General features: G+C 36.9%; 1 protein-coding gene across 2 annotated transcripts in view; it reads left to right on the top strand.

The window, feature by feature from the left end:
• The window catches only part of RB1 (RB transcriptional corepressor 1), a 165,947-nt gene that overhangs the window by 29,474 nt on the left and 123,834 nt on the right, over nucleotides 1-12,639 (top strand). For both annotated transcript variants that reach the window (XM_032294666.1, XM_032294665.1), the window contains exons 3-4: nucleotides 9,534-9,649; nucleotides 12,002-12,121. In XM_032294666.1, the coding sequence (XP_032150557.1) occupies nucleotides 9,534-9,649; nucleotides 12,002-12,121 (236 nt within the window). The remainder of the gene's footprint in view (nucleotides 1-9,533; nucleotides 9,650-12,001; nucleotides 12,122-12,639) is intronic.

Genomic DNA, 12,639 nt, shown 5'->3' with positions numbered 1-12,639 from the left:
TATCAGTTGTGAATGGGAGTTCACTCATGATTTGGCTCTCTGTTTGTCTTTATTGGTATATAGGAATGCTTGTGATTTTTGCACATTTATTTTGTATCCTGAGACTTTGCTGAAGTTGCTTATCAGCTTAAGGAGATTTTGGGCTGAGAGGATGGGGTTTTCTAAATATACAATGATGACATCTGCAAACAGAGACAATTTGACTTCCTCTCTTCCTATTTGAATATGCTTTATTTCTTTCTCTTGCTGATTGCCCTGACCAGAACTTCCAATGCTATGTTGAACAAGTGTGGTGAGAAGAGGGCATCCTTGTCTTGTGCTAGTTTTCAAAGGGAATGCTTTCAGCTTTTGCCCATTCAGTATGATATTGGCTGTGGGTTTGTCTTAAATAGCTCTTACTATTTTGAGATACATTCCATCAATACCTAGTTTATTGAGAGTTTTTAGCATAGAGGGGTATTGAATTTTTTTGAAGGCCTTTTCTGCATCTATTGATATGTGGTTTTTGTCATTGGTTCTGTTTATGTGATGGATTAAGTTTATTGATTTGTGTATGTTGAACCAGCCTTGCATCCTAGGGATAAAGCTGACTTGATTGTGGTGGATAAACTTTTTGATGTGTTGCTGGATTCAGTTTGCCAGTATTTTATTAATGCCAGTTTTGAATCGATGTTCATCAGGGATATTGTCCTGAAATTTTCTTTATTTATTGTGTCTCTGCCAGGTTTTGGTATCAGGATGATACTGGCCTTATAAAATGAATTAGGGAGGAGTCCTTCTTTTTCTTTTATTTGGAATGGTATCAGCTCCTCTTTGTACCTCTGGTAGAATTCGACTGTGACTCCATCTGGTGCTGGACTTTTTTTGGTTGATAGGCTATTAATTACTGCCTTAGTTTCAGAACTTGTTATTGGTCTATTCAGGGATTCGACTTCTTGCTGGTTTAGATTTGGAAGGGTGTATGTATTCAGGAATTTATCCATTCCTTCTAGATTTTCTAGTTTATTTGTGTAGAGTTGTTTACAGTATTCTCTGATGATAGTTTGTATTTCTGCGGGATCAGTGGTGATAACCTGTTTATCATTTCTTATTGTGTCTATTTTATTCTTCTCTCTTTTTTTGTTTATTAGTCTGGCTAGTGGTCTATCTATTTCTTTGATCTTTTCAAAAAACCAACTCCTGGATTCATTGATTTTTTTTTTTGAAGGGTTTTTTATGTGTCTGTTTCCTTCAGTTCTGCTCTGATCTTAGTTATTTCTTGTCTTCAGCTAGCTTTTGAATTTGTTTGCTCTTGCTTCTCTAGTTCTTTTATTTATTTATTTATTTTTGAGACAGAGTTTCGCTCTTGTTACCCAGGCTGGAGTGCAATGGCGCGATCTTGGCTCACCGCAACCTCCGCCTCCTGGGTTCAGGCAATTCTCCTGCCTCAACCTCCTGAGTAGCTGGGATTACAGGCACACGCCACCATGCCCAGCTGAATTTTTGTATTTGTAGTAGAGATGGGGTTTCACCATGTTGACCAGGGTGGTCTCGATCTCTTGACCTCGTGATCCACCCGCCTCGGCCTCCCAAAGTGCTGGGATTACAGGCGTGAGCCACCGCGCCCGGCCTCTAGTTCTTTTAATTGCGATGTTAGGGTGTCAATTTTAGATCTTTTCTGCTTTCTCCTGTGTGCATTTAGTGCTATAAATTTCCCTTTTAATCCTGCTTTATCTGTGTCCCAGAGATTCTGGTATATGGTGTCTTTGTTCTCATTGGTTTCAAAGAACTTATTTATTTCTGCCTTAATTTCATTTTTTAGCCAGTAGTCATTCAGGAGCAGGTTGTTCAGTTTCCATATAGTTGTGCGGTTTTGAGTGAGTTTCTTAATTCTGAGTCCTAATCTGATTGCAGTGTGGTCTGAGAGACTGTTACGATTTCTGTCCTTTTGCATTTGCTGAGGAATTTTTTACTTCCAATTATGTGGTGAATTTTACAATAAGTGTGATGTGGTACTGAGAAGATTATATATTCTGTTGATTTGGGGTGGAGAGTTCTGTAGATGTCTATCAGGTCTGCTTGGTCCAGAGCTGTGTTCAAGTCCTGAATATCCTTGTTAATTTTCTGCCTCATTGATCTGTCTAATATTGACAGTGGGGTGTTAAAGTCTCCCACTGTTATTGTGTGGGAGTCTAAGTCTCTTTGTAGGTCTCTAAGAACTTGCTTTATGAATCTGGGTGCTTCTGTGTTGGGTGCATATATATATTGAGGATAGTTAGCTCTTCTTGTTGCATTGATCCCTTTACCATTATGTAATGCCCTTCTTTGTCTTTTTTGATCTTTATTGGTTTAAAGTCTCTTTTATCAGAGACTATGATTGCAACCCCGGCTTCTTTTTGCTTTCCACTTGCTTGGTAAATATTCCTCTATCCCTTTATTTTGAGCCTATGTGTGTCTTTGCGCATAAGCTGGGTCTCTTGAATACACTTAGGGGTTTTGACTCTTTAACCAATTTGCCAGTCTGTGTCTTTCAATTGGGGCATTTAGCCCATTTACATTATGTGTAATATTGTTATGTGTGAATTTAATCCTGTCATTATGATGCTAGCTGGTTATTTTGCCCATTAGTTGATGCAGTTTTTTCACAGTGTCGATGGTCTCTACAATTTGGTATGTTTTTGGAGTGGCTGGTACCGGTTTTTCTTTTCCATGTTTAGTGCTTCCTTTAGGAGCTCTTGTAAGTAAGCTTGGTGGTGACAACGTCTCTCAGCATTTGCTTGTCTGTAAAGGATTTTATTTGTCCTTTGCTTATGAAGCTTAGTTTGGCTGGATATGAAATTCTAGCTGGTGATTTTGCCCATTAATTAGTTGATTAAGTTTTTTTTTTTTTTTTTTTAAATGGTGTCAATGGTCCACCCCTTTCCCCATGTGCTCTGTCCCAGGGTTTTATCTATAAGCACCTATCTGGGGCTGCTGTCTTTTTTTGGGAGATTCCCTGCCAGGAGAGGAGGAATCTAGAGAGGCAGTCTGGCTACAGTGGCTTTGCTGAGCTGCAGTGGGCTCCATCCAGAATCTAAAAGAAAATTCTTTTCTTTAAGAATGCTGAATATTAGCCCCCACTCTCTTCTGGCTTTTAGGGTTTCTGCAGAGAGATCTGCTGTTAGTCTGATGGGCTTTCCTGTGTGGGTAACCTGACCTTTCTCTCCAGCTGCCCTTAAGATTTTTTCCTTCATTTCCACCTTGGTGAATCTGACGGTTAGGTATCTTGGGGTTGCTCTTCTCGAGGAGTATCTTTGTGGTTTCTCTGTATTTCTTGAATTTGAAAGTTGGCCTGTGTTGCAAGGTTGGGGAAGTTCTCCTGGATAATGTCCTGAAGAGTGTTTTCCAACTTGGTTCCATTCTTCTTGTCACTTTCAGGTACACCGATCAAATGTAGGTTTGGTCCTTCCATGTAGTCCCATATTTATTGGAGGCTTTGTTCATTCATTTTCATTCTTTTTTTCTCTAATCTTATCTTAATGCTTTGTTTCATTAAGTTGATCTTCAATTTCTGATATCCTTTCTTCTGCTTGATTGATTTGGCTATTGATACTTGTGTATGATTCACGAAGTTCTTGTGTTGTGTTTTTCAGCTCCATCAGGTCATTTATTTTCTTTTCTAACCTGGTCATTCCAGTTAGCAATTCCTTTAAACTTTTTTCAAGGTGGTTAGCTTCCTTGCATTGGGTTAGAACATGCTTCTTTTACTGGGAAGAGTTTGTTATTACCCACCTTCTGAAGCTTACTGTCAATTTGTCAAACTCATTCTCCATCCAGTTTTGTTCCCTTAGTGGCTAGGAGTTGTTCCCTTTATCCTTTGGAGGAGAAGAGGCATTCTGCCTTTTGGAATTTTCAGCTTTATTGTGTTGGTTTTCTCTCCTCTTCATGGCTTTATCTACCTTTGATCTTTGATGCTGGTGACCTTTGGATGGAGTTTTTGAGTGAATGTCCTTTTTGTTGATATTGAGCCTATTCCTTTCTGTTTGTTTGTTTTCCTTCTAACAGTCAGGCCCCTCTTCTGTATGTCTGCTGGAGTTTGATAGAGATACACTCCAGACCCTGTTTGCCTGGGTATCACTAGTGGAGCTGCAGAACAGCAAAAATTGCTGTTCCTTGCTCTGGAAGCTTCATTCCAGAGGGGCACCAGCTAGATGCCAGCTGGAGCTCTCCTGTATGAAGTGTCTGTTGATCCCTGCTGGGAGGTGTCTCCCAGTCAGGAGGCACAGGGGTCATGGACCCACTCGAGGAGGCAGTGTCCCTTAGCTGAGTTCAAGTGCTGTGCTGGGAGATCCTCTGCTCTCTTCAGAGCTGGTAGGCAGGGACATTTAAGTCTGCTGAAGCTGTACCCACAGTCGCTCCTTCCCCCAGGTGCTCTGTCCCAGGGAGTTGGGGTTTTATCTATAAGCACCTGTCTGGGGCTGCTGTCTTATTTTGAGAGATGCCCTGCCCAAAGAGGAGGAATCTAGAGAGGCAGTCTCTCTACAGTGGCTTTGCTGAGCTGCGGTGGGCTCCATCCAGTTTGGACTTCCTGGAGGCTTTGTTTACACCGTGAGGGGAAAACTGTCTACTCTACTCAAGCCTCAGTAATGGTGGATGTCCCTTCCCCAGCAAGCTTTAGCATCCCAGGTGTACTTCATATTGCTGTGCTGGCAGTGAGAATTTCAAGACAGTGGATCTTAGCTTGCTGGACTCTGTGGGGGTGGGATCTGCTGAGCTCAACCACTTGCCTCCCTGGCTTCAGCCCCCTTTCCAGGGGGCATTCCAGGCACCACTGGGATATGAAAAAACTCCTGCAGCTAGCTAGGTGTCTGCCCAAACTGCTGCCCAGTTTTGTGCTTGAAACCCAGGGCCCTGGTGGTGTAAGCACCTGAGGGAATCTCCTGGTCTTTGGGTTGCGAAAGGATTCTACACCATGGAAACGTGTAGTATCTGGGCTGGAGTGCACTGTTCTTCATGGCACAGTCCCTCAAGACTTCCCCTGGCTGGCGGAGGGAGTTCCCTAACCCGTTGCACTTCCTAGGTGAGGGGACGCCCCACCTGCTTCTGCTCACCCGTTTTGGGCTGCACCCATTTTCTAGCCAGTCCCAATGAGATGAACTGGGTACTTCAGTTGGAAATGTAGAAATCAACTGCCCTCTGCATTGATCTCGCTGGGGGCTGCAGACCGGAGCTGTTCCTATTTGGCCATCTTGCCAGCCACCTGTTTTAGCTATTTTTACAGTGCTATCCTGAGCCCTTTTCATAATTTTCATCTGAATTTTCAAGAAAACACATCAGTTACAGATTTTAGGTTGCAAATTGTTATTGGAAAAGGAGACTTGGAGCTTTAAAGAGGAATCAGGCTGGAAAGCAGAATGAGATATGAGAACCACCTGTATAAGGAGATGATGAGGGCTATACGAATAGATGAGAGTGCTAAGGAATAAAGAGAATGGTGGGAAGAAAGCCCATGGGGTTGAGAAACTCCATGAAAAGTTTGTGAGAGAAAAAGAGAAGAGAATGAGGATGTGAGGGCATTTAATAAAGCTAATGAAAAAAGTTGCATGGAGGTGGATCGAAGGAGAAAAATTGCAACAACGTCAGATGCTGCATATAGGTCTTTCTGTATGAAACCAAAAAAGGCCATTTGACTTAGAAAGCCAAGATCTTTGAGGACTTGGAGCATAGCCTCAGTAAAATAGTATTTGTATGGCAAGAGGGGTGTGTGTTCAGTGGGTGCAGTGTGTGTGCACTGTGATAGTGTGCATGGTGAGTGTGTGTGGGAATAGTGGGAACAATGAGAGGTATGTATATAGTGATGGGGAGTATATGTGTAGTGAAGTCAGTAGATTGATAAGGTCCAGGGATGGAGGGACCTTGTTATTTATTCTTTTTTAAAGATATTGCAAGCATCCCTGTAGCCAAAGGGAAACTTTGAGAGAGAGAAATGTTAGAGAAACTATAAAAGACAGAGAAAGGAATTAATACATTAGGTCTTGAAGGAGATGAGAGGCAGTGTGATCTAAAATGGGAGGGAGTAGGGGTGGTATTAGAGTTTTTAATTTGAGAATGGAGGAGAATATCCATTTGTCTAGGTCAAAAGAGAAGAGGAATTTATAGATGAAGATGCAGAAACATTTTGAGAAAAGCCCGAATATACGATGATTAGAAATGATTTGATGTGGGAGCGGGCATGGTGGCTCATGCCTGTAATCCCAGCATTTTGGGAGGCTAAGGCAGGCAGATCACCTGAGGTCAGGAGTTCAAGACCAGCCTGGACAACATGGTGAAATCCTATCTGTATTAAAAATGCAAAATTAGCTGGGCATAGTAGTGCGTGCCTGTAATCCCAGCTACTTGGGAGGCTGAGGCAGGAGAATCACTTGAACCTGGGAGGCAGAGGTTGTAGTGAGCCAAGATTGTGCCGCTGCACTCCAGCCTGGGCAAGAAAAGTGAAACTTGGTTTCTAAAAAAAAAAAAAAGGAGTTGATATGGAGAAGAATATGAGGTTAGTTTTGTTTTGTTTTGTTTTTAATATTTTGCATCTTCAGCCTTCTCAGTAAAATAGAAATCAAGACCCCTAGTTAAGAGGACAGAACTTTTGATAGGGGCAGTGAGACTAAGGATTTCAATAGCGAAAATGTCAAGGACATCAATATAGAAATGTAATAAGGAAGAACCCTTAAATGGAAGATTACTAAATTAAATGTTAGGAAATGTGGGTTTTGGGTCTGTGATAATTAACTGGTTGTGTTGAGCAAGTCTTAACTCTCTAGTCTTTAATTTTTAATCTGTACAATAAGAAGTGAATCCAACGACTTTTTTAGATTGAAAAATCTTGAATCAAATTCAACTAAAAATAAACAAAATATATGAAACTACAATAATGAAGACATTATGATATTGGTGAAAAAAGACAAGGAGATCAGTGGAACAGAACAGATAATCCAGAAGTAGACCCCCCCACACACATATATAAAATATATTGTAAGTTCATTTTCTGCAGAAGTGCAAAGGTAATGGAGGAAGGATATTCTTCTCAACAAATAATGCTGGAGCAATTGGGTATCCATATACAGAAAATGAACTTCAATTTTTACCTCACGCAATTTATAAAAACTAACCAGAAATGAAGCATAGATTTAAACTTCTAGACAATGACAAAGGAGAAAATCTTAATGAGCTTGGGTTAGGCAGAGTTCATAGATACTACCACTGAAAGCATAACCTATAAAAGAAAAAAAATAATAAATTGAGCTTAATCAAAATTAAAAACTTCTGTTTCTTGAAATATGCTTGTAAAGGAAGTAAAAAGATAAGCCACATCTGAAGTAAAGGTCACATTTTGCTCATAGTTCTTCAGGGCCTTAAAAATCAGAACCTACTTGTAGAACATTTTGCTCAGGCATGTTATTGTATCAGGTGATCCTCTGTTTAATTGTTTTGGCTAATAACTGTCCTAATAAAATTCGCTGTTTTAAAAAAATGGATAAACAACATACTAAATTTTAGCAACTTTCACTTCACTTTCTAATCTTTAAAAGAGAGAGAGAGAAAAAAAGGCTGGAGTTGATGAAAGGATATATATTGTGAGGAGTATGTTCAACAGGTACTAGCCTAAGTGCAAAGAAACAAACCAAAATGATAAGAAATAAGCATAAAAATTCAAAGACTATGGTAGTTGGGGTTATTTATTAAAGAGACACACAACCTTTGACATCTTATTAGTTATCAAGAAATTGATCATATTAACATAAATGCAAATACAAAAGTTAATGTTGGTTCATTTTATTAAAATATATATATACTTAGTCATCACAACAATGAAGCAGTATAACTTTGTATCTTCAGTTTCAGAAAGTATGTAATGTAGTTTCAAAATCAAACTTATTGAGGTATAATTTACATACACAAAATATACCAATTTTAAGTGCACAGTTCAATACATTTTAACAGACATATTCACTTATGTAATCACCACAATTAAGATAGGGAACTTTTTGATGACTCCAGAAAGTTATTTCATTCCCCTTTGCTGTCATTTCCCAACACCTCCCCTCTGTTTTGCAGGCAACTACTGATCTACTTTTTGACTTTAAAGATTGGTTTTGCCTTTTCTAGAATTTCATAGGAAAGGAATCATGCAGTGCATCCTTTTGAGTCTGGCTTTTTCTCAGTGTAATAATTTTGAAATTTATCTATGTTGTTATATTTATTAGGACATTTCCTTTTTATTGTCAGATAACATTCCATTGTAAGGATATACCTCAATTTATCCATGAACTTTTTTTTTTTAATATTTGAGTTGTTTGTAGCTTTTGGCTATTATGAGTGAAGCTGCAATGGACATTTACATATAATGTTTTCATTTCTCTTGGGTATGAATATCTGGGAATAGAATTGCTATGTGTTATGGAACGTGAATATTTAACTTTATAAGAACTTGCCAAACTTGTTTTCCAAAATAATTGTGCCTTTTTACATTTTCAACAGTGATGTTTAAGTGTTCCATTGCACTACATCCTCACCAGCCCTTGATGTTGTCAGTCTTTTACATTTTAAGTATTCTAGTTGGTATATAATTGTAATTTAAGTTTTAAAATACTTGCATCCCAAGTAGCTAAAATTAAGAAAAAGTTTAGAGTTGGATGGTGATAAACATTTAATTACCTGTAAAATTTGGTAATCCAGAGCAACTGACTTTTCAAAACAACGTAAAATTGCATTATATGCTTTTCAGCTCTATTGTAATCTCCAGTTTAAATAAATAGGTCCAGCTATTTAATGAACATTAATTTGACATCTCTTTTGTTTCCCACTTAATATAATCCAAATTTTACCTATAAAATTTAATATTTAGAGGTGGTATATATTGTCGGGAAAAAATGTATTCTAATGTTACTGAAAAAGTACTCTAGTGATAATGGTAGCCATCACTCATTAAGAACTAACTATATGGTTTATGCTATGCCTAAGGCTTTATAAATATCATTTCATTTAATTCTTACAAAACAGGTTATGTATTATTTCTGTTTTACAAAGAAGGCAGTTAAGAAACTGAAACATGACATACAAGGTTAAAAAATACTTGAATGAATAAATTGATAAAAGAAATAAATGAATTAGAGCAAGGAAAGAATAAGCAAATAAGAATGTGGGCTTGTTTTTTTCAAACGAATTATATGTTATGGACTCTAAATCTCTTGGCTTTGATGACATTGGGTTATTGAAAACTGAAACTATTTTGAGGAATTGACTGATCCCTGAAGTTTCCACCATAACTTATTTAATTATTTGATCTTTCTAGTACTTTTTTGCCTTACAATATAAAATTCAAATGTTTGTTATTAGTGTGAAGTGAAATGCTTTCAAATATTATATGCCATCAGAAGGATGTGTTACAAATATTTACTAAGTATTATGAACATTTATTTTGTATGCTGAATAAGAAAAAATCAGTTATAATGTAGTTTTAACACAGTTTCCAGTGTGTGAATTATTTAATGAAATATTTGATCTTTATTTTTTGTTCCCAGGGAGGTTATATTCAAAAGAAAAAGGAACTGTGGGGAATCTGTATCTTTATTGCAGCAGTTGACCTAGATGAGATGCCATTCACTTTTACTGAACTACAGAAAAGCATTGAAATCAGGTAAAGTTTCTTGTATAAGTGTAAGCCTCTGCCATAAAAGGAAATGAATTCTGGACTTTCCTCTTAATAGACCAGTGAATTAGTGAGAAATGCTAAAATTAAGTAAATCATAAAGAACTTGGGTCAAATAGTGAACTGTCATTCTCTCATGGAGCCCTTATGAAAGTGTATTTATGCTGTATTTAAGATGCAGCAGTTTGCCTCCTGGAAAAAAAATTCATTGGGTCTCTCACTATTCATGTGTAAGCTTTCTTAATTTTGGCTGTTAATAAAGTGAACAGAAAAGCAAAGATTTACAAAATAGGCTTGTTTTATATGAAAACTCTTATATAAGTAGTTTGAGTTTATCTTAAAGGGATTTAGGTAAGATTTATTAAAGTTTAAGATTGTTTTAATATAGAGGGTATTATAATTAAATATATTTTTTTCAGATTATATATTGATATGAACATGCTCCAATACTTGAGCCAATAATTACTTAATAGGTGCTTGTTGTTGAGCTTATAAGCCTTATAAGAAGAGTTTATTAATTTGTTTTCAATAATGTATGAACTTTATCTTCAGAAAGCATCCAGGACCTTTCAGTCATTTTCTTTGCAACATATGTACAAAAATGCAACAGTATATATTTTTACCAAATAGGTAATTATGTTTTTCCTTGAATAAAGATATCTAGAATTAAACATAATTGATGTTTTATTTAAGTGAGGTTAAATTGTTGCATTTTTGTAATACTTTTTTTGCTACATCTAAAAATGTGGAAACAAAAGCCTTGTTATTCATAAATATACAAAATAATAGAAATAAATAGTGCATAGAGTCGATACCTGCAACACCACAAGTACTCACAGCTTCTCTTTTTTCCTTCTTTTCTTCCCTAAAGTTTCCCTTGAATAAAGGCTTTGTTGGAACAATTTACAGTTGTCATGGTAATCTAAGGACAGGTATTGCCATATACGTCATAAAAACTGGAACTGAGAGTAGTTGTTTAATAAATGCTATTCTGAGGCTGATTTCTTTTTCTCTGGATATATCTGCACATTTGTTCCTTTCTCTTTTTCTCTTCTAATCAACATGCTTATCTTCTGTTCTTTGTCATTTCTACTCCTTCTTTATTTGCTTTTCCACATAGCTTGTCATAGCTCCCCCAATCCTTTAATAACCTTTTGGTTCCCCTGCTGATTAGCTGAAGCTTTTATTTTCCTAGTTCTTAAGATAAGTGTCTGATTGGTCCAGCCCATTTTTTGAGTGAGGGCTATAACTCATTGGTTGCTGGACAGCCTATGGATGGGTCAGGTGACTATCTTTTGGTTCACTTAGCTGGTTTGGTATAATTCCTTATACAAACTTCATGATTAGAAATTAGCATGTGAGATGTAGTTGATGATTGCTATCTTTAATGTCCTATTGGAAAATGTATGTTTTGATGTTTCAAATAGGTTAATTTTTATGGAAAATAGTAACAAAGAATGACAAAGTTATTATTTAAACTACTTAAAAATTTTAAATAAACTTTCCTTTTCCAAAATAATTCAATTCTAAAATCATTGGTGGGGCAAATAAAGTATGCATTTTGGTGTGCATCTCTGGCAGGAGGGTGCCGCAGGGCCCAGAGCAAGATGTTAGAGTCAAAGTAGACTAAGGAGGGCATCCTTTATATGGGGGCAACCTGATGTGGCTGCCTTGTGTGCAGTGTCAGAGACTAAGCAGGGTGTGCAGGCAGCTGGTGCAGGTAGTCAGAGCACAAGAGAGATGAGGAGGGCAGTCTGCTGTGGGGAGTCAGAGCCCTACCATGGTGAGGAATGTATTTATGCTAAGGCGTGGGGTAAGACCAGAATAGGGAGTCAGTTCTGAGCAGAACAGAAAAGTGCTCACATGGGAGAGGGGATGGCTTTGGAGATGGAAGATGGTTACTTACAGGGGGATTGTTTAAACGAGTAAGTAAACTAAACTAAAGATGAATGGGTTCCAGGTTTCCCACTGTCAAAGAAGAGTTATAAGGGAAACACTAAAATGAAGCATATGGTCTTATATTGAATTTGGATAAATGGATGTGAACTCATGTTTTTTTTAAATATATAGACAGATATAGAATAAATACATACATATCTCTTTGTGACCCTTCATTTTCTTATATTCTCAATGATAAATAGATATAAGCATAGGTACATAGATAATAGGCGTGTGAGTTGAAGACTAATTTTTTTTTTGCAAAAAGTAATTCCTTCCAAAGGATATAGTAGTGATTTGATATAGAGGTAATCTTTGAATTCAAATGTCTATGATTTGAAAATGAAATAAAACAAAATATTAAGGTTACTGATTTACTTTTTTCTATTCTTTCCTTTGTAGTGTCTTTAAATTCTTTGACTTACTAAAAGAAATTGATACCAGTACCAAAGTTGATAATGCTATGTCAAGACTGTTGAAGAAGTATAATGTATTGTTGGCACTCTTCAGCAAATTAGAAAGGTAGAGTAAACCTTTTATTAGGGTTACACTCTTAATTTTTTATGTCATTGTTCATACTTACATTCTGGGAATTATTTAATCTGTTTAGTGAAGTTATTATTAATTCTTAGTTGTCCCTTTTAATGTTAGCCTATTAATTCTTAGCTTTCTTGTTTATCCAGTAGTATGCATTCTGAATGCTTCCTGCAAAATTAACCATTTTACTATCCTTTCATGTCTTCCATTTGTTTTTTAAAAACTTTAAGCTTAGCTCCCATTTTAGCCTTCTTTGCCAGAAAACTTCTGGTCATGAATAGAATGGTAATGTAAATTTAAATTTCTTCCTAATAGTGTTATTTAGTTTGGAATGGGAAAACACCGGCAATGGAAGGTATATGCAACCTGTACTATGAAGTAATGATTTATACTCCCAATGGTGGCTTAGAGGACTTTTTGCCATTACGGTTCAAGTAGGAGCATAATTAATATGCTTAGGTTAAGTTTTTTCTATACTTTTCATTAAAACTGTAGTCCCCTAA

Source organism: Sapajus apella, unplaced genomic scaffold (genome assembly GCF_009761245.1).
Source record: "Sapajus apella isolate SASKATOON/1434 unplaced genomic scaffold, GSC_monkey_1.0 scaffold32, whole genome shotgun sequence".
In the NCBI taxonomy this organism is placed as follows: Eukaryota; Metazoa; Chordata; class Mammalia; order Primates; family Cebidae; genus Sapajus; species Sapajus apella.
The sequence above is the reverse complement of the archived record's forward strand: the minus strand, read 5'-3'. Positions and strand labels throughout refer to the sequence as shown.